The sequence below is a fragment of the Salmo trutta genome, chromosome 33, assembly GCF_901001165.1.
Source record: "Salmo trutta chromosome 33, fSalTru1.1, whole genome shotgun sequence".
Lineage (NCBI taxonomy): Eukaryota > Metazoa > Chordata > Actinopteri > Salmoniformes > Salmonidae > Salmo > Salmo trutta.
Genome location: NC_042989.1, coordinates 9,306,178 through 9,331,102, shown reverse-complemented (window position 1 = coordinate 9,331,102; position 24,925 = coordinate 9,306,178). Strand labels below are relative to the sequence as shown.

The window sequence follows — 24,925 nt, the reverse complement described above, 5'->3', positions numbered from 1 at the left end:
TTCAACACCATAGTACCCTCCAAGCTCATCATTAAGCTCGGGGCCCTGGGTCTGAACCCCGCCCTGTGCAACTGGGTCCTGGACTTCCTGACGAGCTGCCCCTAGGTGGTGAAGGTAGGAAACAACACCTCCACTTCGCTGATCGTCAACACAGGGGCCCCACAAGGGTGCGTGTTCAGCCACCTCCTGTACTCCCTGTTTACCCATGACTGCGTGGCCACGCACGCATCCAACTAAATCATCAAGTTTGCAGAGGACACAACAGTTGTAGGCCTGATCACCAACAATGACGAGACAGCCTACAGGGAGGAAGTGAGGGCCCTGGGAGAGTGGTGCCAGGAAAATAACTTCTCACTCAACGTCAACAAAACAAAGGAGCTGATCGTGGACTTCAGGAAACAGCAGAGGAAACACACCCCTATCCACATCGATGGGACCGCAGTGGAGAAGGTGGAAAGCTTCAAGTTCCTCGGCATACACATCACTGATGATCTGAAATGGTCCACCCACACAGACAGTGTGGTGAAGAAGGTGCAACAGTGCCTCTTCAACCTCAGGAGGCTGGAGAAATTTGGCTTGGCCCCTAAAACCCTCACAAACTTTTACAGATGCACAATTGAGAGCATCCTGTTGGGCTGTATCAGTACAGGTGCATCAAGGCTGGGACTGAGAGACTGAAAAACAGCTTCTATCTCAAGGCCATCAGACTGGCCACTTTAATAATGTTTACATACTGCTTTACTCATCTCATATGGATATACTGTATTCTATTCTACTGTATTCTAGTCAATGCCACTCTGACATTTCTCAATCTAATATTTATATATTTCTTAATTACATTATTTTACTTTTAGATTTGTGTATTGTTAGATACTACTGCACTGTTGGAGCTAGGAACACAAGCATTTCGCTACACCCGCAATAACATCTGCTAAATATGTGCATGTGACCAATAAAATTTGATTTGATTTGAGTACAAGATACATGGGAATGAAATGAATTGTAATGTACAAGGAGAACTTTCTACAGCCTTCTGAAACAAAAACACCTATTATTGCAGGTCATGTAGAGCTGTGTCAACTAACATAATTAGTGTTACGTTCCCCAGTTTCTGTGTTGTTGTGGGTTTGTATGTGTGTGTGTATTTCAGGAAATTGAATCCTGGATTCCTCAAGCAGCTGATTGGTCGGCCCCATCGATGATTGGAGCTCTGAACTCTCCCTCTTGTCAGGGGAAACAGCCATCTTCAATTACCAACTCCTTCAGCTGGATAAAAGCCAGTGTTCCTTTGTCAGGAGAGGAGAGCTTCTTTGATGTCCTGTGTTGGTTGTTAGTCCATGAAAGTTTTTGTTGAAAGTATTTTGTAGCCGCTACTCCTGAGGTATGTGTATGCCAATAGGACTTAGTGTTTTTGATTATTGAAATTGTTCACTTTAAGCTAGTAATTATTCTGTTTTATTTGTTCCCGGGGGGAAGGGGAACGCACCTTGGAAGTGTTTAGGCAAGAGGCCTGTGGGCATACATAACCCGTAGTATTTACTCTGTCTATGCACACTAGGTAAGACCTGGGCGGACCACGCCCTGTATGTTGGTTAGTTAAAAGATTAGGTAAGTAATGGGTAGGCAGGTAAGGTAGGAGTGGGGACTCTTTAACTTGAACTTTCTTTGCTTTGGTTCCATGCAGCCAATTTTCCTCACAATACTGTTAGTTAATGTTAGGAATACTAAATTAAACGGTCATTTTCTCCGCCTCTGTCGTCCTTCTCCCCCACCTACGATCACATACCTTTTTCACTCCACGGGGAGTTGAGTTGTAGCAGGGTGTTGCGTTCCCTCCGCTACAGTAAAGCGTGAACAACACTTCTACAGATAAATGTGTTGTCAGAAAGCATTTGAGTTGACTTGCTGTCCCTACTGAATATCATTCCTCATTAACATTTTACTGCAGTGGGATAAATCAGGGTCACACAGATTGTTTCTTGGTAGTCTTAAACAAATCTACTCTGAAACCCAAGTATGCACCTCACACACATGGTTATGGGCTTCAAAAGAGAAGACACCTGTACCATGTCAGATATAGAGATGAAATGTATTACATTTTGAGTTTGCATCCCAATATTGCACTTTATATACATCACAGAAGACTGAAATATAACAAAACCATTTGACATAGAAACACCAGATCTTTTAATTTATCTTTATTAATGATGAATTTATGAAAAATATAAATAACATTTCCCCCATGAGGCTAAAAAGGGCGCTTTTGGTAATTGACTGCAGGAAAGGGCTATGTCAATATTAGCACATCTGTTTACCCACAGGTATCATTGTCATTTGTGTACTGATGCATTAAATGTCATATTTAATTAACGTGTTGAGAGGCTGCATAACCACCAGTATTCTGTCCAATTAGCAGGTTACACTTTTAATTGGATCCAGGAGATACTGGACTGTCCTTAACCTGGTAAATGTACCAATAGACAGCTTTGTCAACTTACACACACACAGCCAACCATGTCATGTCACCGAGTACATTATTTCTCTCTATCGGTATAACATTTTTCATATTTGCAGGGACTTATTGAGAGTAAATTCCAGGGTTCTTGGGACCACATGGTATTTATGGGCTCAGTGTGGATTCATCTCATGTGTCATGACTGGGCTAAGTCCCACCCTCCCACACAGTATATCAGCCTTCATGTATCACTGCAGCTCCATTCAGAGAGAGAGAGAGGCCATGCTGGAGCCCAGCACAATTACCCAGCATACTGTTAGACTGTCCTATTATAAACTCAAGTGTTGGAGAAAAGATATACTCTATTTGCCATAAACCCTATTTGCCATAAAACCTAAACGAGAGGCTCAGTTGGCCGTGATATTCAAACATTGCTATATGTTAGGCAGATGCCATAATGCTTCATATTCATTCTGAATAAAAAAACTGCTTTTGATGGACATAGACATGAAAAACTCATGGTCGGTCAAAAGAATGGCATCAATGTATCCGTTTTCCAACAGGTAGCTTAGAACCACTAGAGATCATTTCATCAGATCACAAGCTATCGTCTGTATCAGTCCGTGCTGTTTGTGGGAGAGATGCATACAGCCTTAGTGTAACTGAAATGTGTTGCTACTGTAATACACACCACCCACCCAGCACACCACAGCAATGTTTCACTTGTTGTTACATAATGAGGGCCAAACACTTCATTTAGGATTCAGGACATGCAGATGGGTCATTCAAATAGAAAAAGGAACCGTGTAAAACACTGTGTTATAATATCGTAATATATCATTGGGAATCAGAGCAATGGAAAATGGATGCCGGGGTAGAGGATATAATAGAGTTAGTGCTGTTAGAACCATTGTGTTTACATTGATGAGGCACAACAGCAAACTGAAAGGGGAGGCACGGTAGTTTAAGAACAAACTAAGCAGTCTAAATCACTTAGCCCCTCACCCCCCTCTATCAGAAAGTGGGATGACCGTGAGGAGCATCCTTGAAGTAATCTGCTCATATTGTATCTTTTCTTGACTATACTAATTGATATTGGATGATTTAACCACTCGTTGTATTGCTACATGAATTGGTGTGCACTAAAAATGGCAATAGCTGAGTATTCAGAAATATTATAGTATAATATAATTTTCTACATTTGGAATCCTGATTCCCAGTGAGTAGAATGACTATGTGCTCTTAATCATTGTCTGATGTGACCTAATTCCTTAATCCAGAGGGAGCTAACAATCTGGAGGTCCTGGGGCTCTATGTATCAAGCGTCTCAGAGTAGGAGTGCTGATCTAGGATCAGTTTTGCCCTTTAGATCACAATGAATAAGATTACATAGACAGGGGTAATAGATCAGTAATCTTACATTACTCTAAGGTACTTGATACATACAGCCCCTGAAGTACTTTATTAGAAGGATAAGATGCACATTGCTCTGACACTGCTCTCAGCGCTCCAACGGGTGTTAAGTATATACGATGCAAATGATGATACAGATCCTCTACCCACAATACTTTGCAATTCACACTGAAACCATAAAGTCTGTGGTACAAGACAGGGTTGTTTCTTTTTTTGGTCTTAAATTGAAGGTATTAAACCGTTTTGTGGTAACAACAATTAGATTAAAACCTAAGTGGAGTTCCAATACATTTTTACAGTAAGTAGCCAAATGGAAGAGTGACTTCACTCGATTGTTCTCGCTCTCTGATGGCTTTTGGGGTGACTTCTTTTTCCTGTCACTAATAATTCAATTTCCTCTGGTTCCCCAGCCCCTCCCGTATTGGTGTCCCTCTGACTGCTCCTGTCTGAGTAGTGCTGTGGACAAAGCCCTTTCATATTTGGGTTGTGCTACAGTGAGGCCCTCAATCTCAGCCTCTCTTCCTGCCATTCTCTGGCACTTCCCCCAGGAAGCATCTGCTTATTTCTGACAATGAAACTCTGCAGCATAACCTAAATAATAGTCATTTACTTAGGGAACATGGAACAATCTGTGTATCCCAAGTGGGGGACCCCCTGAATGCCTCACAAAGTGTAGTTGTTATTCAATGACACCATTCTGAGTTTCCTGTTTCAGGGTTGATAAAAACCAAACCACACGAGGGGTCTATTCCCTGAGGGAATTAATCATACAAAGTCCGCTTTTTATCATCACATCCTGATACCAGGACAGTTCATCAGCAGGCTGGCATATCCTCTCACAAGTTCTGTTTTTCCAGTTGGATGTGTGCACCTCTCTGGTTCTCTTTTCTGTGAAGTAAAACTTCCCGACAAAACAAAAGTGAAGCTGGCCTGGTGATCTCATAAATATTATCAAAGAATCAAAGGATGTCAGTTACTAGAGTTAGGCTGATAGCACCTGGACTACATTAGTGTATTTTTCTCACAACTCACTCAGGCATCGGACCTTAGGCTACTGTGTACTTTAATGAATAGGTAATTAGATTCTAAGTTGCTATTGTTTGGCTGTGCCACCACCCTCTCCGCAGAGGAAGTGGATGGCTGTATCAAGTCTAAGCACACTTCCTGTGCTTGTTGTCTTGGGAGGACCTATTAGGGGCAGCTAAGAAAGCAGCAGCAAAATGAGCATTGTCAGCCAGTCCATTACAGGAGCGGCTAGCAGGAGGACCATTGTCAGCCAGTCCATTACAGGAGCGGCTAGCAGGAGGACCATTGTCAGTCTGAATGAGAACCACTACCGTCAGATCGATGGTGCAAGCAGGGAGAATGGAGTACTATTGGATATGCCTGTGGAGTGTCTTGGGGGTAGGTTTGTGTGTTCCTGTTGCTAAACCCTATTACCTTCATCATTATCCTCTCAACTTTGACAAAGCTTCAGAAGCCTGTCAGCCTGGCAGTTTCCTAACTAAAGTGGCCAGTATGGAGGAAGCCTTGAAGATTTTGAAAGTCATCTCGGACATACCATCCAAAGAACGTACATTTCAGTTCTGGGTGGGCTTGATGAAAGGAAAGGGGTCTTGCGTGAAACATGACGCACCTCTGAATGGTTTCAAGTGGACGGTGGATAACAGCAGCGACACAGAACTGGATCAGTGGAAGTATTTGCCCGAACCAACCTGCACGGGTATATACTGTGTATATCTCTCTGGTGAGTTTAATGGAACTGAGATTGTGAACTGGGGGTTTGTTTCCAGTACCTGTAAGACAGAGCATCCATTCATTTGTAAACAACGTAATGGAGAGGTACCTATCATGAAGCAGTGTCCTACCCTACACATACCAGAGGCCCGATTACTCACGCCAGACCCAAAGGATCCTCATAAACTGATTCTGGATTGTGGGTTTGGGGAAATGTTTGAACTGACTTGCTCTGCAACGACTCTAACATGGGAACGTGATGATGGATCGGATATACGGGGAATTTGTGCTCCATGCAAAGCAGGTTATATGACAGACGGGTCTGGAAACTGTGTGGACATTGACGAATGCAGAGATCGGCCCTGTAAAGACCAGTGTGTCAACACTGAGGGTTCTTTCCTCTGTAAATGCTATGATAAAAATGGAAATCTTCAAGATGAGGGCTCAATTGCATGCAACGAACTACCAGCAGCTACCATTGCTCCTGAAGGTGTTGACAACAATTTGGTCCAAGGCTATATCCCAACTTCCAAGCCAGCAATTCGGGAGAGGCCTTTTGTCGCCTCTCTGCCGGACCAACACACTCCAACTTCCCCTACAGATGACATTGAGATAGTGGACAAGAGTGGAGACCAAGCCTACATTTTCATACCTGTGCTGATAGCAGTGATGGCCTTGGTCATTCTGTTAGTCGTGGTGTTATCTATTGTTAAGTGCTGCCTCAGGAGGCGATCACAGAAACTGGCCATGAAAAATGCAGAGAAAATGGCAATGAAGAGGGCGGAGTCCTCCAAGGAAAAATACTCCCTGGAAAACGCCAATGAGAAGGAGCCAACTTAAGCTGCAGGAGTGTGAACGGAGGCCACAGACAAGAGTCAGACAACCTGAAGGTTTTAACTGACAATGTATAAGATCTCTCATCACTGCCTTACATCAATAAGCACTGGAATAAAATGTTTTTATAGAAAGGATTTTTATATCTGCAGTAGGTCACTGTACAGGCTTTGGTTATTATTTTATTTTGAGGATTTGTATATGGGCTGAGGGCCCATATTTCTTCATAATATTTGCTAAGGCTTTATGTTGCATTTACTTATTTTATTGCTGTACTGTATATATGTGGTTTGTATATAAGTCCTTGTGTAACATATGAAGATGATTTTGATGCTTCAGTATTTTGGAAGTTTCCAGTCCGATATAAAGGATCATAGCCTCTGCCCATGGTGTAAAATGTTCAGCCCATTAACCTAGTTCTGTCTCATTTCAAAAGAAAGACACTGTCTTGTCAATAAATCAACTGTTTTTAAAAGCAATAGATTGTATTATCATTGAAAATAAAGGATGAATAAATTCTGAGCAAACAGACATTGTGGGCAGGTTTACCCACTGGGCAAAAACTGGTTGAATCAACGTTGTTTCCATAAAAACATTTTTTTTGGGTTTAAATCAAAGTGACGACATTGAATCAACGTGGAAAACTGATTGGATTTGAACAACAGTAATCAATGTAAGGGAATTTCGTGTCGTATTATTACAAATCTAATGACATTTTTGGTTGATTGCACGTTTCATTCAGCAACTAATTGAAAACTAGACGTTGAACTGACGTCCGTACCCAGTGGCTATCTTCTACAAAAAACGGAGTAAATCTGCACCAAAGATAAGAGGACAGCGGATACGAGATAGCTGGGCTGCTCTTTCCGGACCAGGATGTGGTTGTTTTGCTAAGGTGAACAAGTGTTCATGTTGCTCTCTGCCTGAGAGATTTAAAAGCGAAGATCACTGATGCTGTTTTCACTTGAATTTGCGCAATTAATAATTCATCATAGAGACTGAGTATGACTCTGAACTTAAACTGCACATCTTGGTTTACTCTCCAAGATAAATGCAACAGATTAATCATAAGCAGCACTGTTTAACACTTTTTTTGTATGTGCTCACACAGTGGAAATAATATCACTCCGGAAGCCTCTAGTAGTGCCAGTCGGTTTCAGCTCTGTAGGCGACTTGTCCTAATTGGAGGACTATTACGCACAGTGCCACCTGAACCCACATTGTAATAATACGAACAATAATAAGACATTTGGATTATTTAACATTTTAATTGCGTTCAAATAGTTGCAAGTAAACAACATGAATACATATCGAAGTAACCGCCTAGTAATGAGCGAAACAATCAGTGGTCACATTTAGGATTTTGTTCCTTTCATCACTGCTACAGTGTCGTTGTCCTAGAAGTACATGTTCCATTTCTATACGTGCTATCACATTCGATATTGTCCGGTTGAAATTCATCCACACTGTAACCACGACTTTTCAGAGCCGTGGCATAGTAATCTATTGGTTCTTCTGTTGCATTGTCCATCCAGCGCAGGCACAAAATTCTTTGGAACGAACGTTTGAAATTGTCTGATAAAAATCCGTACAGTATAGGGTTGGCGCAGCTATTTGCGTATCCCAGAATCACTGCGAGTTGCATGAGTGTTGCGTTATGGTGCTCCACAAAGACATTGACGAGCTGCACAATGTGAAAGGGCATCCAACAGATGACAAACACGGTCACCACCATCATCACCATCAGAGTGATCTTTCTCTCCGACTTCTTACGCTGCTGCCAACCTGCCTTCAGTGCCACCACTCTCATCTTGGCGATGATGAGGATGTAACACATACAGATAGCAATGACTGGGAACAGAAAGCCCATGAGAAAGGCATAGATCACAAACACAGCCATCCACTGGTTAACTGGCTTTGGCATCTGAATGTTGCAAGCGACCGAACCGTCCAAGTTCGGAACGGTCGTGGAAAATATAATAATGGGCAAAATGACCAGGATAGAAAACATCCAAACCCCAAAGTTGACTATTTTAGCTATTGTGGGTCTCCGGTACCGGGAGGCTTTGATGGGGTGCACAACCGCAATATATCGGTCTATGCTAAGTACAGTTAAGCAGTAAATACTCGTAAACATATTAATAGCATCAACACTTAGAACAAGGCGGCAGAGAAGGGAGCCGAAAGGCCAGTGATGAAGGAGTGAAGATGTCACCAAGAAAGGGACACTCAGCATAAGTAACTCGTCCGCTATGGCCAGATTCAGAATGTAAATATTTGTTGCAGTTTTCATTTTGGCATATCTGAAGATGACATAGATAACCATAGAGTTCCCGCACAGTCCGACCAAACAGACAACCGAGTAAATGAAGGAGATAAGGATAGCGCTGCCTTGAGACTCGCTGTACGTTTCGTTCCCAGACGAGTTGTTCATTAGGAAAAAACCGTCCTCCAGGGTTAGATTCCTGAAAGAGCTGTTGGGGAGCATTTTGGCTGTGTTTTTCCAGAAGAATCCTCAAAAAAGTAGGCCTATGTCTTCTGTTAAATAATACATTTCAATCAGTGCGACTATCCAGGGAACCCATCTCCTCACGGGAGTTGCTCTGTGCTGTGGCGCGCAGACGGTGCGTGGTTTCAGGACCATGGATAGCTACCGATGATCTAGTCATTTCAGAGACGCAACGTCAGACGTTGTAAAATGACGTTGTGTTGGGGTCATAGCCTAGGTCCTAATCGATATAAACCACTATAACCTAGAATAGGAATCTGTCATCGAGCGTCATAACACCCACATTCAATTTCATTAATTCAATTGCATAAATTGTGGACTGACATACAGTGCCTTCAGAAAGTATTCACACCCCTTGACTTTTTTCACATTGTGTTACAACCTGAATTTAAAATGGATTAAATGTATTTTTTTGGGGTCACTGACCTACACACTATACCCAATAACGTCAAAGTGGAATTGCATGTATGTTTTTAGAAATTAATAAAAAATGAAAAGCTGAAATGTCTAGAGTCAATAAGTTTTCAACCTCTTTGTTATGGCAAGCCTAAATAAGGCTAGAGCTTGAAGAATTTTGAAAAGAATAATGGGCAAATGTTGCACAATCCAGGTGTGCAAAGCTCTTAGAGACTTACCCAGCGAGACTCACAGCTGTAATCACTGCCAAAGGTCTTTTCACTTTGTCCTTATGGAGTATTGTGTGTAGACGGGTGAGAAAAAATTGCTTTAATACATTTTTAGCTCAGGCTTTAACACAACAAAATGTGGAATAAGTCAAGGGGTATGAATACATTCTGAAGGCACTGTATATTGTGATATTTAACAAAAGCGATGTGTCATCTTCCTTGGGATTTTCATCTAAAAAAATTAGAATCAAAAAGAATACCTGGCAAGTGTAGGCTACAGAGGATAAAGATAACGTCTTCATTTTGAAATAGGTGGGCTGTCATCCCAACTGTAACTGAATTATTACAGATGACCAAATCACAAAGAATATCCACATTACAGGTGAGCGTCATATCATTCATTTATGATGAATGAAGAAAATCAATCAAAGTGCGTCATACTCAGATCACAGTATGTGGTCCTCTGGTACACAAACAGATTAGAGAATCACCGAACATCTAAGTAAGTAAATAGAGTTTCATTAGGAAATCCAAATGCAATATCTGTGTTGACAAAGTTGGATAACGGAGCAGTTGCTGGCTCTAATGTGACAGCTTGATGTTTAATCTTGCACAACTGACCAAATGTCCAAGAGACATTAGATGCCACCCGCTGGCATTTTTCACCCAACTTGTCATTTAAATCCAATGACATGGTACTAATGGTTGTTGAATTCATGTTAGTTGATAACGCAGTCAAATGTATATTGAACAAAAATATAAACGCAACATGCAACAATTTCTAAGATTTTACTGAGTTACAGTTCATATAAGGAAATCAGTCAATTGAAATGAATTCATTAGGCTCTAATCTATGGATTTCACATGACTGGGAATACAGATATGCATCTGTTGGTCACAGAAAGCTTTTCAGTCAGTATCTGGTGTGACAACAATTTGTCTCATGCAGCGTGACACATCTCCTTCGTGAAGAGTTGATCAGGCTGTTGATTGTGGCCTGTGGAATGTTGTCCCACTCCTCTTCAATGGCTGTGCGAAGTGGCAGGATATTGGCGGGAACTAGAACGCGGTGTCCGTACACATCCCAAAAATTCTCAATGTGTGACATGTCTGGTGAGGATGCAGGCCATGGAAAAACTGGGACATTTACAGCTTCCAGGAATTGTGTACAGATCCTTGTAAAATGGGGCCGTGTATTATCATGCTGAAACATGAGGTGATGGCTGCGGATGAATGGCACAACAGTAGGCCTCAGGATCTTGTCACGGTATTTCTGTGCATTCAAATTGCCATCGATAAAATGTGATAGTGTTCGTTTTTCTGTAGCTTGTGCCTACCCATACCATAACTCCACCGTCACCATGGGGCACTCTGTTCACAACGTTGACATCAGCAAACCGCTCATCCACACAACACCATACACGTGGTCTGCGGTTGTGTGGCCGGTTGGAAGTACTGCTAAATACTCTAAAACAACGTTGGAAGAGAATGGTAGAGAAAGTGACATTCAATTATCTGGCAACAGCTCTGGTGGACATTCCTGCAGTCAGCATGCCAATTGCACGCTCCCTCAAAACTTGAGACATCTGTGGCATTGTGTTGTGTGACAAACCAACACTTTACATGTATATTTTTGTTCAGTGTAAATCAAAATTAGACGTTAAACTGACGTCAGTGCCCAGTGGGCTGTAAACAGAGTAAATTGTACAAAACATGCAGCGTTTTTATGAGCAATAACTAACAAGGTTTAGATTTCCTCAGCTCAAGACAGTATTTGAATGAATTGTGTAATTGTAAGAGCTCAATATGGAAGTAAAAGAAGCATGTTCCATTAGAATGCAACAAACAATGTTGGATTGGAAAACAAAATAATCTCCTCTTTAAGAAACACAATGCATTCAGTTGGGTCAGCCATATCATTTTTGCTAGCATTGTTTTCAGAGAAAGACTGCATGATTGCCCTTGAAATGCAACAAGCGGCATACACACACACACACACACACACCGTCTCAGTGTGTAAGTGGAACAGATGGTTGTGTTCATACTCCTCTCTCCTTCATTACTCCTCTCTCTCCCTTTCCTCTCACCCCACCCCACCCCCAAACCCTCCACCCCTCCCTCCCTCCCCTGGAGGCACGCCAGTTCATTTGGCAGGTGTTTTTTATACTCCACAGGCCTCCTTCTCTTTCCTCTCTCTATATAGCTCCTGTTTTATGGAGACTGACTCAGCTGATTTGGATGGGCAAGAAATAACCCAGGTCCTTAACTGGGAAAGAGCTCCAAAGCCAAGGAAATACTACCTCTGTGTTTGTTTGTTGGGATACTGTGTATGCTGAGACAAAATGGTCTCTCTCTGATTTAATCACTGGCACTGCAAGCAGTTAATAACCTCTCAGGGGAATTCATGAAGGGGGGTATTGAACTTGGCACAAAGCAATTCAAACAACCTCAAAAACGTGATTTTCCTGTGTTTTATATATACTGTATTTCCACACTGTGAAATTGTGAAAATTATGATAATACCCTTTTAGTGTAAAAGCTGTTTGAAAATAACGCCTTTTCAGGGTGTTTTGCATGGGTGGAGTTTTGGCCTGCCTGGCGACATCACCAGTATAAGTTAATAGACCATTAACAAAGAGAGTTTCAAACCTCTTGACAATGGAATTTATAGGTTTAAGGTTTTGACTAAATGATTCCACCCTGAAAATGTATAACTGAGTGATTATAAGATTAATTCCCTAATGTGTGTGCATAGGACAAGTGAAGACTTTACTATTTAGCAATGTAAGTGAGACATTTAAGGAGAAGAGAAACTGTCGACAGACAACTTGTGACAGGTAACTGTGAAACTGATAACAGGAAGAAGGTCTCCTCCCGTTAGGCTTGCAGTAGATTATGAAACATATTGAAGCAATTTATTTGTTGGAAAATTCTTGTAAATAGCATTGACAGTGTTAGAGAAGAGGAGGGGCATTTATAAGGGGGCTGGTATGACCAAATGTGAGGTATAAAAGACTATGTGCATAGTATGATTTTCAGAACGTTCTCTGAATACATTTTTGATCTATTGCAGACTGGGACTTTGTCTAATTCTTCATTAACCAGGGATTTACAACCCCTGGGAATTATTCAAAGCTTAAGTGATAGTTGAGTTCACAACATTGGGATAAAAATTCTCGTGACACCTCTCTGCCAATAACAGCTAGTTTTCAGGTTACATACGTAACAGAGTTAAAAATGTGCCGGAAGCTCACTTCACATCCTGCTTGAAATGTTGCTGATGGAGGAATCCAATCGGTACCTTTTGTATAGCTCAAACAGTTGGTACGTTGTCAAGGAGGACGTTGACGTGTGTTTCCGAGAAGAGGATCACTGGTTGGAGCACGGTATGGGGACAGGAACAGTGGAGCAAGATATACCGTGAGCTGCAAACTGATGTCGGTTTCACTAGTGCCGTAACCCGGATTGTGTGTGACTAACGTACTAACGGACATACACACAGATGGAGACAGATCCATAGTGGCCCAACACCCCCCTCCCTCCATTTCATTGTGGGGGTCAATTAAAGACGCATTATAAAGGTTTTGTGACACCAATCACAGTAAGATACTTAAAGATGCTTTTTAAAGGTTTTATATCATCTCAGTCAGTAGTAGTGCTCACGAGCCAAAACGGGTCCCTGAAAATTGTGCACAATTGTGATGAACGTCATCAATTGCATATGATATGTTACGTCCTGATTATTATTATTATTATTATTTTTAAATAAGTCAAATTCCACTTCACACAATACGTTACAAATTTCAATGTGCTAAAGATCCCGTTCAATCTCTTTAATTGCTACCCAGAAACAATTTGATATTAAGATAAAAACGTCCGTATCGGACCTTTAAGACAGGATTGCACATTAAAGATGACTCATAAAACACTCACGTGAATGTCATGGAAGTTTTATGAAACATATAACAACAAATATAACAAATATTGAAGATTCTGATGCACAACACATCACAAAGTATACATTTTGATGAACAGTATATATTTCCTCAGTCAACCATAACAATGACCAGTAGGTCTGAACCTGTCACGTTGAGTAGCATCATAAGGAGACAGACGGTATGGTATCGCTAATATGGGGTTGGCTCATCTTAGCCCTCCAGCGCCTCTTGGAGTTCCACTGCTGTTCTATAGTCCTGCATCGCTTGGTCAGTCTTGCCCAGGTGGCCTCTGACATCAGCACGGAGCTTGTAGACCAGGGCATCGTTGGGCTGGAGGACAAGAGCTAGGGAATACACATACTTTAAGACCAACACCAGAAAGTTTGAGGCTGTCTATTTATAGCTAGCTATACTATTTCAAGTCATGACACATGAATTCTCCACTTCTCCACGTACACCTTATGAATCGAACGGTCTTAGTCTCAGCTAAAACAACTAATCAAATTAAGATTTGATTCAGTTCCATGCAATTACTCTTTTAACAATATATTCAAGTCTGCTACAACACCTAAAAAAAAGAAAATCATTAATTGAATCAGTGGAACTGAACTAATTTAACTGATTTTCTCTAAATCATAAGCACGACAGAGTTGGTTCCATCAACACCCACAATGATTCCATTTGTTGGATGAATCCTCATGCTCATTCTGTCCTGCTGAAAATCTATTATTATAGGTTTGTATCATCACCATGGAAACTCAAGCTGCCTCTTTTCTCATGAAAAAATAAGTGGCCTTCTTCTTGGTCTTGGTGTTGTCTGTCTGCCAGTGAGGGGTGTCACTGCACTGTGCCGCTGTCCTTTGCTTTGTTTAATTGGGTGTTTTTATTTCCAACTATTGGACAGTTATTTTGACACCCAAAACAAAAAGAAAGAAGGTTTTCAGACCAAGTCTTTGCCTGTCTCTCGGAGTAACGGCAGCAGGGGGACGTAATCTGTAGACTAGTCTTCAGAGACGGTGGTGCATATTGTGAGAGAGTGAGTGATTGAGAGAGAAAGAGAATATGCCTTGTCTGTACAGAGGTAAGATGGTAGGCTAGCCTGTGCCTAAAATTTACTTTACAGTTTGTAACACCAGACATGACAATGTTGTCCTATATACAATACAAGTGTGCAATAATGGTACCAGAAAGAGTCCCATCAGCAGTGTGTAATAATGGTACCAGAAAGAGTCCCATCAGCAGTGTGTAATAATGGTACCAGAAAGAGTCCCATCAGCAGTGTGTAATAATGGTACCAGAAAGAGTCCCATCAGCAGTGTGTAAAATATACAGCCCTGCTGACTAGTGCTGAGTGATTCATGCTTTTTGAGATCGGTTCGGTTTCGGTTCGATTACAAAATGTAAAAAAGTAGACATAACATTTTTTAGACATTAAATGCACTATGCATTATGTGGGTTGAATGATGTAACAACACAGAATACAATGAATTAAAGTCCCATGGTGGTAGTGACTGCCCATTACTACATTTATTCACATTACTTTCATAAAATAGTTGTTTTATTTGAGGACTTTATTTAACTCCAAGTCATCATCTCATATAGAGCTGTTGTCTAACATAAACACAATTTTAGTACTTCAAAGTAAATAAGACATACTTTTATGACTGCCCAATACCAACTATCAATCACTTAGATCATGTATTTTCAGACTCGCAAAGCAATTGCTTTCTCTACCCTCCCGATCACGAGTTCTCTCTTCTCTCAGTCTCCGTGTCTTCTCTGTACAGACCAGATATGTTTAAGTGGCCGCGCAATGGATTATGGTAATTGTAGTTAATTACTACGTTTTCCGTGCTAAACTATGTATAATATTGGCCTGTTAGAAACTACAGCATCACACAGTTCAGGCTTGATCTGATTTATCTCTACAGAAACAGCACATCAGGTTCACAGAAGAAAAAAAAAAAAACTAGGTGGAATTCAAATAACTGAAACGACGTCGGTCAATTAGTTGTATAAAAAAAAACGGAAAATAACCCGACATTTCAGTTAATCGCTCCCCACTACCGCTGACAGAACAACTGACAGCTGTCCTAGCCCCCTGCCAGGTCCCACGTTCATCACCCAGGGGAAATGAAAACCTATCATTGTCCACAGTTACTGAATCTTATCTGGGAATCACAAGTCAATACAGAAATAAAACTTACAGGCTCTGTTGTCTGTAGCATGGCACCTGCAATGGTTGTAGGTTTGATTCATTACCACATAGCCTACAACACAACGCAATACAACAACACAATGCACTGAACCAAATATCCTCGAGACAGACCGATTTAAACACATTAAGTGCTTAATACAACAACAAAATGACACTACAGTAAGATTCAACCATCTGACCTCGGAATGTGTCACAAGTCTCTGTACAATACCTAGCACACATTGGACTGAGAAACTCTATCCAGCAGGAAACACATTGAGACACACACAAGGGCAGCCATCCAGGAGCAAAAGAGTGAGTGGTAAAAGGCTGTTGATTGCTGCTCACTGCTCACCTTGACTGAGGTCCTTCTCTGCATTCCTGTACTGGCGCAGGGAGTTGTAGAGATTGGCTCGGTTGAAGAACACGTGTGAGGAATAAGGGTTGAGTCTCAGGGCCTCAGAGAAGTCCTGGAGGGCCTCTGGAACCTTCCTCAGCAGAGCCCTGGTGATGGCCCGGTTCAGCACCGCAGACTCATCCGCTGGGTCCAGCTCAAACGCTCGGCTGTAGTGCTCACAGGCCTGGAGGATCACCAGCCAGGAGCACACAGAACCACCGTCACGCAGGAGCACACAGGAAGGAGAAGAGCGACGAGAGTGTATGCATACAGTGAGACCCATCCTATAGGATGTGAATGACCCTTAAGTGTAAAACAGTTCACCTCTCAGTGAATGTGAACTAGGTTTTACACTTGACACTGACAGTACATCAGAATAAAATCCATTAGAGTGAAATATTTTACCTGTTCAAACTGCCTGTTGTAGAAGTAGAGGTTAGCAGCGTTGAAGAAGGCCAGGGCGTACTTGGGGTTGAGTGAGATGGCTCTCTGGTAGTCTTTCATGGCATTGGCTTTGTCCCCCATGAACTGGTTTATCACCCCTCGGTTAGTCAGCAGCTGATCTGACACAGGATGGTGCTACAGAAAGGCCAGGCCAGGGTCACAGTTAATAACACTGTGAATACAATTGAAGTCGGAAGTTTACATACACTTAGGTTGGAGTCATTAAAACTAGTTTTTCAACCAGTCCACAAATTTCTTGTTAACAAACTATAGTTTTGGCAAGTCGGTTAGGACATCTACTTTGTGCATGACACAAGTAATGTTTTCAACAATTGTTTACAGAGAGATTGTTTCACTTATAATTCACTGTATCACAATTCCAGTGGGTCAGAAGTTTACATACACTAAGTTGACTGTGCCTTTAAACAGCTTGGAAAATTCCAGAAAATGATGTCATGGCTTTAGAAGCGTCTGATAGGTTGATTGACATCATTTGAGTCAATTGGAGGTGTACCTGTGGATGTATTTCAAGGCCTACCTTCAAACTCAGTGCCTCTTTGCTTGACATCATGGGAAAATCAAAAGAAATCAGCCAAGACCTCAGAAACAAAATTGTAGACCTCCACAAGTCTGGTTCATCCTTGGGAGAAATTTCCAAATGCCTGAAGGTACCACATTCATCTGTACAAACAATAGTATGCAAGTATAAACACCATGGGACCGCGCAGTCGTCATACCACTCAGGAAGGATATGCGTTCTGTCTCCTAGAGATGAACATACTTTGGTGCGAAAAGTGCAAATCAATCCCAGAACAACAGCAAAAGGCCTTGTGAAGATGCTGGAGGAAACAGGTACAAAAGTATCTATATCCACAGTAAAACGAGTCCTATATCGACATAAACTGAAAGGCCGCTCAGCAAAGAAGAAGCCACTGCTCCAAAACCGCCATAAAAAAGCCAGACTACGGTTTACAACTGCACATGGGGACAAAGATCGTACTTTTTGGAGAAATGTCCTCTGGTCTGATGAAACAAAAATAAAACTGTTTGGCCATGACCATTGTTATGTTTGAGGAAAAAGGAGGACGCTTGCAAGCCGAAGAACACCATCCCAACCGTGAAGCACGGGGGTGGCAGCATCATGTTGTGTGGGTGCTTTGCTGCAGGAGGGACTGGTGCACTTCACATAATAGATGACATCATGAGGCAAGAAAATTATGTGGATATATTGAAGCAACATCTCAAGACATCAGTCAGGAAGTTAAAGCTTGGTCGCAAATGGGTCTTCTAAATGGACAATGACCTCAAGCATACTTCCAAAGTTGTGACAAAATGGCATAAGGACAACAAAGTCAAGGTATTGAAGTGGCCATCACAAAGCCCTGACCTCAATCCCATAGAAAATGTGTGGGCAGAACTGAAAAAGCGTATGCGAGCAAGGATGCCGACAAACCTGATTCAGTTACACCAGCTCTGTCTGGAGGAATGGGCCAAAATTCACCCAACTTATTGTGGGAAGCTTGTGGAAGGCTACCCGAAACGTTTGACCCAAGTTAAACAATTTAAAGGAAATGCTACCAAATAATAATTGAGTGTATGTAAACTGCTGACACACTTGGAATGTGATGAAAGAAATAAAAGCTGAAATAAATCATTCTCTCTACTATTATTCTGGCATTTCACATTCTTAAAATAAAGTGGTGATGCCTAACTGACCTAAGACAGGGAATTTTTACTAGGATTAAATGTCAGGAATTGTGAAAAACTGAGTTTAAATGTATTTGGCTAAGGTGTATGTAAACTTCGACTGTATATAGCAACAATATAACAGCTCCAAGTTATTATTATAAGGCATAACCAATGCATCATCAAGCTTGGAATACTATAATCAGCTGCGTAGTGCTATGGCAAAAAACAAAACGTGCGTCCAGTAAGGGCCCCAGGACCGAGTTTGGGAAACCCTGCTATAAGGAATGAAACACTGAATACAGCAACACTGGCAGTCTTACTCCAACAACCTGCATTCTATCTCCTGATTGACCGGAAACAAAACACCAACCACATAGCTATAATAAATCATGTCCAAGTAATTTTCTGAAACGCTGAATATGGCAGTACACACCGGCAGTATGTCTTCCCTCAGTGTACTCAACAGCTTGCATTTTATAAACATGGACTAAACACGCTCTCCTGACTGAGTGGAGGACATTCAGCCAATTATCTCTCTTCACAGTGGCCATCCATTACTGAAACAGGAAACTGCAATTCCCCACAGGATCCACATTACATACCAGGTCCAAACAATCACAGAAAAATGTGACTTTTATCTCATTGCTAACCAGCCTGCGTAGAACTAACATCAATGGGTTTGTATGTAGCCAATGTAGCCAATGCTGTATGTAGCCAATGCGGTACCTTCAAAGCCATGTTAATGTCTTGGAAAGCAGCATAGGTGTTTCCCATCTGCAGGTTGATGACAGCTCTCCCCTCAAATGCCTTCCAGCATTTGGAGTCAATCTCTGCTGCCACTGTGAACTGGTTCCAGGCCCTTTGGAAGCAACCGAAAACCTGGAGAAGCAGACGGACAGATTGGAGTTATGTACCAAATTTGAAACTGCCAACTGCTAACGCATGAATTTTAACAGTGAAAATCAATTTACGTTTAACAAAATGCTGGGATTGGTTTGCTATTTTTAAACAACGGCTGTTAAACAAAACGACATGTTGACAGCTGTCTTCTTATTAAAAACATTATAGAAAGTTGCCCGTTTTCTTTTTGCCGAAATGCGGCAAATGCAAATCTTAGCAACACGATTGGAGTGAGTACAAGAATAGATATTGGTCACAAAATGGAGACACAAGAAGGCTATTTTATGCACATAAGTATGTCTGACCAGGTTGAATTGATGTAAATCCACCCCCTCTTCATCCTATCATGAATAACGCAACAAGAGCCAGAAGTGGTCTGCTCTTCAACACTCAGCAATATGGCAATTAACATGAATTCATTTACAATGTACAGTAAATGTATAATACGTGAGGGTACACGCATTACACAATACACTTGGCTTTTAAGGACTATTCACATTGACAAAAATAATGTCAACTACCTACTGCTCTCCAAGTAGATTCTACTTTGAATAATATGTCTGCAGAGCTGTGTATACCCATGTGACAAGTTCAGGTTCAGGGTTAGGGTTGTGTTTGAGGCTAAGGTTAGGGTTGAACCAGGATGTGGACATGAAGCTATGGTTACAGTTAGGGTTGAGGTTAAGGTTAGGGTTGAACCGGGATGTGGACTTGAAGCTACGGTTAGGGTTGAGGTTAAGGTTAGGGTTGGGGTCGAACCGGGATGTGGACATGAAGCTATGGTTACAGTTAGGGTTGAGGTTAAGGTTAGGGTTGGGGTTGAACCAGGATGTGGACATGAAGCTATGGTTACAGTTAGGGTTAAGGTTAGGGTTGAACCAGAATGTGGACATGAAGCTATGGTTAGAGTTAGGGTTGAGGTTAAGGTTATGGTTGAACCGGGATGTGGACATGAAGCTATGGTTACAGTTAGGGTTGAGGTTAAGGTTGGGGTTGAACCAGGATGTGGACATGAAGCTATGGTTACAGTTAGGGTTGAGGTTAAGGTTAGGGTTGAACCAGGATGTGGACATGAAGCTATGGTTACAGTTAGGGTTGAGGTTAAGGTTAGGGTTGAACCGGGATGTGGACATGAAGCTATGGTTAGAGTTAGGTTAGAGTTAGGGTTGAACCAGGATGTGGACGATGGACATGAAGCTAGGGTTAGGGTTTGGGGTTAGGGTTACCTGGAAGTTGTAGGCCAGGCAGATGCGTGCGTTGGAGCAGAGGGGGTTGAGGTGCAGGGCGGAAAGGAAGTCCCTCTGAGCCTGCTTGGTAGCCTGGGTGTGCCCGTAGTCCATGCAGGCGTTGCCCCGCCCCACGTAGGCATCTAGGAAGAACGGGCTGATCTGCATGGCCTGGCTGTAGGCTTCTACTGACTCCTGGAGCTGACCCAGCCTAGAGGACACACCCAAGCACGCACGCACGCACACACACACACACAGGTCATAGAGTTCATTATAAGATGTTGTTAAAGCAGTATGCTCTTAAAATCCATTCCCGTAGAAAAAACACTTCAGCACCCATCTAACTGGGCTCATTAAAGATCCTGTGAAAAACAGTAATTGTTCAGGCTAGCGGATGAGCAATAACCACTACTCTACTCCACGTCCATTAACACCCTCCAAATGACCACAGTTCCCAAAGGAGTTGGTGCATCCCAGTATAGGTGCTCTGGGTCAACACCATTACCTATAACACCCCCATTCTAAAACATGTCTCATAAGGGGGAACGACACTGTCAGGACGGATCACACCTTTCAATACAGCATGTCTGAATGACCTCGCTGAGTGCTGATCCTCTGCTCATCTCTTTCTCAGAAATTCTCTCTGTTTCTTTTTCTCTCCCCCAACTCTCTGAGAGCCATGTTTTAGCTCGGCGTGAACAACCTGCTTTCAATATGGTTTTGAACATTCCCTCAGCAATATGAAAGATGTTAAAAGGCCCAATGGCATTTCTCTGTGAGAACCTCTCTAAATAGATATTCTGTTTTATTCTTCTATGTTCTGTACACAGGTAGAGTAGAGAGACAGTCTGGATGATTTCTGCTGTTCCCAACACTGGTAGCCTGATTACAACGTGTCCAACAGTAAGATGAGAGAGTGTCTTACACATTCAGTGTGATACAAGGATTTGCCCTGTGGGTCAATGTTGTAACACTACATTGATTTCCCCATCTTCTTCCCACATCATGACCACTTTAAAACAATAGCCATTAAAGTTATTAATTGAAATCATAAATCATTCTTCATAAAAGGTCATGCAGTGTTTATGGTCTTGCCTTCAGGCAACACACACATATTAATTCACTATTAACGGCAGCATAAGTTGGATTTCCCACTGGAGGCCTAACTGGAAATGATGAATAACAAGAAAAAAGGAAATGAATAGCATGGTTTGGATAACAATTTGAGATACTGCATGGCCTGTACTATCAAACCCTGAAAGTAGAGATGCTTGGGAAGAATAACATGTCCTTGGGTGGGGAAACGGTGTTAGGGTGTCTATACTGAGTGTGTGGGTTAGGGTTAGGGAGAGACCTGTGATGGTAGACTCCTAGGGCGTGGTAGATGGTGGCGTCCTCTGGACTTCTCAAGGAGGCAGCTTTGAAATCCTGCAGGAGAAAGACAGTACACCACAACAACAACTTAACTGAAGACACCGTGGATGAACAGATGAACAGGTAGATGATGATTATGGTGCTACCTAACACATTACTATGTGATATTGCTATGCACACTCCAATGGTATCATGGCATGAATAGGAATAAAGAAACAGAGATATGCAATCAACGCTCACCCTCCTTGTGATGAATGATTGAACAATGTGAGATAACTCCTCGCCTATGGCGAATGCATACAACCTATCTATCTATCTATCTATCTATCTATCTATCTATCTATCTATCTATCTATCTATCATGTCCTAGCATATACAACCTATCTACCATGTCCAATAGTAATACTTACAACCTATGTCCCATAGTCTCTTTGTCTAATACATACAACCCTTCTACAGATGCAGCATCTTAATTTGAGACAATTAGCTCCACCAGGAAAATAATCCTGCAGCAACAGGAAATGTGAAATATTATGTGGATTATAATTAATGGACATTTTTATAGGGGTTGATACATTTTTCGTAAGTGAAAATAAAGTCTTGACATTTCTAAGTGGAAAGTGAATTGCAGGAAAGTTGTCCTGCAACAGGGTGATCAAATTAAGATCCTACACCTGTACCATGTCTCAAAGTCTCTCTGCCTGGTGAGTTTGAGTGTTTGCACAGTGAACAATGCCTGTTGACGATGCTAGCTACAGGACACTACCTGTAAGGCATTGTGATGGTCACTCAGCTCCACGTAGAGAAGAGCACGATTGATCAAGACCTTCAGGTCAATCTCCTTCTTGCTGGGAAGGAGGAGGACAATCCCATAGTCTCTAAGAGCCTGAGAGATCAATAGGAAACAACAGCTATGACAATAAAGAACTGATGTACTAGCAGCAAGGGACATAAACACATGTATGTAACATACAGGAGCATAAACAAGATGTTTGCTGACACACAGATTACGAATCAAAACATATTAATTATAGATGGTTGGAGCACTTCTTTCCTAACACAAACCCCTCCCTTACAGAAAAAACACACACAAAATCTTAAAAGATGTTATTTCTATAATGTGACAGTATGCTGCTGTATTCTGATTTCAATTACTGTAAAAGCTTGTACTGTGACCACAATTGGGACTTAGCCTTAAATGGGATTTGAACTCACAACCTCTCGGTCGCTGTGCAACTATACCATCAGATCTGCGAGTGTGGAAAAGATACAGACCACAGACTTATTGACAAGAATGCATTTCTGCCCTTTCTTAAAAGCTGCCCAGAATAACGTAAATAATTGTCCAATTATCACCACCAACGTAAAACTATCAGTGCTCAAGGACACTTGACATAGTAGAGTGTACATTCATTATTTGAACTTGCAACCTCTTGGTGGAAGTGCAGTGATGTTTCTGCAGTGCCACCAGCTTCATACTTATAGCTTTGAACGTACACTGAGTAAACCAAACATTAGGAACACCTTCATAATATTGAGTTGCACCATGGCCTTTTGCTCTCAAAACAGCCTCAATTCGTCGGGGCATGGACGCTACAAGGTGTCGAAAGCGTTCCACAGGGATGCTGGCCCATTTTGACTCCAATCCCTCATACAGTTGTGTCAAGTTGGCTGGATGTCCTTTGGGTAGTGGTGTGCCTGGCACCTACTACCATACCCCGATCAAAGGCACTTAAATATTTTGTCTTGCCCATTAACCTTCTGAATGGCACACATACACAATCCATGTCTCAATTGTCTCAAGACTTTAAAATCCTTCTTTAACCTGTCTCCTCTCCTTTATCTACACTGATTGAAGTGGATTTAACAATTACATCAATAAGGGATCATAGCTTTTACCTGGATTCACCTGGTCAGTCTGTCATGAAAAGAGCAGGTGTTCTTAATGTTTTGTACACTCAGTATTACCACACTAAATAAATAATGGTATGGTTAGGGTACACTACAGTGTTGTTCCCTGGGGTACAAAAAGGTCAAAGGTACACTTCGCAGGTACATATGTGAACACACATGGTACAGTTTGGTACCTTGTAGGTATAATGGGACATTTTTCTACCCAATATTTTGTAGGTTAGATGGTGTTTTGGCAGTGTCGGAGGTGTAACAGCATTAAGGTTCAGTGTTGCTCCCTGTTGTACAGAAAAGTCAAAAGCATACATAAGGTACCTTCAGATGTACACATAGGAACTTATGGTACTGGGCAGTACCTTTTAGGGTACATGTGCGGATAATCTAGTAAAATTGTACATTTCTCTACCCAATATATTCAATTTAATGCTGCGTTCGTAACCATGTGGGAGGTGGAAGTTTAGCAGTTGTGAAGTCATAAATACCAATTGGATGCATTCACATGCTTTGAAGTCATTGACTAACACTGATTGGCTAATGAACAATAAGTTGCGTAAACCATAAACTAAAAGTACAGCTATCATACTTGTGAACAAATTAGTTAAAAAACCATATTAATAGATTGCGAATTTGGAAATATCAGAGTTCCGACTAGCATGTGAATGCAGCTTTATTGCACTTTGAAATGTACAGTGCATTCGGAAAGAATTCAAACCCCATGACTTTTCCCACATTTTGTTACGTTACAGCCTTTTCCTAAAATAGATTAAAAAACATTTCCCCTCATTAATATACACACAATACCCCATAATGACAAAGCAAAAACAGGTTTTTATACATTTTTGCAAATGTATAAAAAAATGAAATGAAATATCACATTTACATAAGTATTCAGACCCTTTACTCAGTACTTTGTTGAAGCAACTTTGGCAGAGATTACAGCCTTGAGTCTTCTTGGGTATGACGCAACAAGCTTGGCACACAATGCCACAAATGTCTCAACTTTTGAGGGAGTGAACAATTGGCATGCCAACTGCAGGAATGTCCACCAGAGCTGTTGCCAGAATGTTCATTTCTCTGCCATAAGCCGCCTCCAACGTTGTTTTAGAGAATTTGGCAGTACGTCCAACTGGCCTCAGAACCGCAGACCACGTGTATGGTGTCGTGTGGCCGAACGATTTCCTGATGTTAACGTTGTGAACAGAGTACCCCATGGTGACGGTGGGGTTATGGTATGGTGCAGGCATAAGCTACGGACAACGAACATAATTGCATTTA

General features: G+C 41.7%; 2 protein-coding genes across 3 annotated transcripts in view; both read right to left on the bottom strand.

The window, feature by feature from the left end:
- Nucleotides 1-7,687: 7,687 nt before the first annotated feature.
- On the bottom strand, nt 7,688-9,051 carry sstr1a (somatostatin receptor 1a). Its single transcript, XM_029729717.1, has one exon. It carries the CDS (start codon nt 8,925-8,927, stop codon nt 7,821-7,823), a length of 1,107 nt encoding a protein of 368 aa, XP_029585577.1. The 5' UTR covers nt 8,928-9,051; the 3' UTR covers nt 7,688-7,820.
- A 4,457-nt stretch (nt 9,052-13,508) lies between these two features.
- ttc6 (tetratricopeptide repeat domain 6) overlaps nt 13,509-24,925 on the bottom strand; it is a 29,594-nt gene continuing 18,177 nt past the window's right edge. For both annotated transcript variants that reach the window (XM_029729713.1, XM_029729714.1), the window contains exons 26-32: nt 22,506-22,625; nt 21,720-21,793; nt 20,366-20,576; nt 18,966-19,118; nt 16,512-16,685; nt 16,065-16,290; nt 13,509-13,856 (exon numbers count right to left, since the gene is read on the bottom strand). In XM_029729713.1, coding sequence (XP_029585573.1) covers nt 13,723-13,856; nt 16,065-16,290; nt 16,512-16,685; nt 18,966-19,118; nt 20,366-20,576; nt 21,720-21,793; nt 22,506-22,625 — 1,092 coding nt within the window. In that variant the 3' untranslated portion in view covers nt 13,509-13,722. The remainder of the gene's footprint in view (nt 13,857-16,064; nt 16,291-16,511; nt 16,686-18,965; nt 19,119-20,365; nt 20,577-21,719; nt 21,794-22,505; nt 22,626-24,925) is intronic.

Coding starts and splice junctions, on each gene's coding strand:
- sstr1a (XM_029729717.1), bottom strand. CDS start 8,927: ATGCTCCCCAACAGCTCTTTCAGGAATCTAACCCTGGAGGACGGTTTT.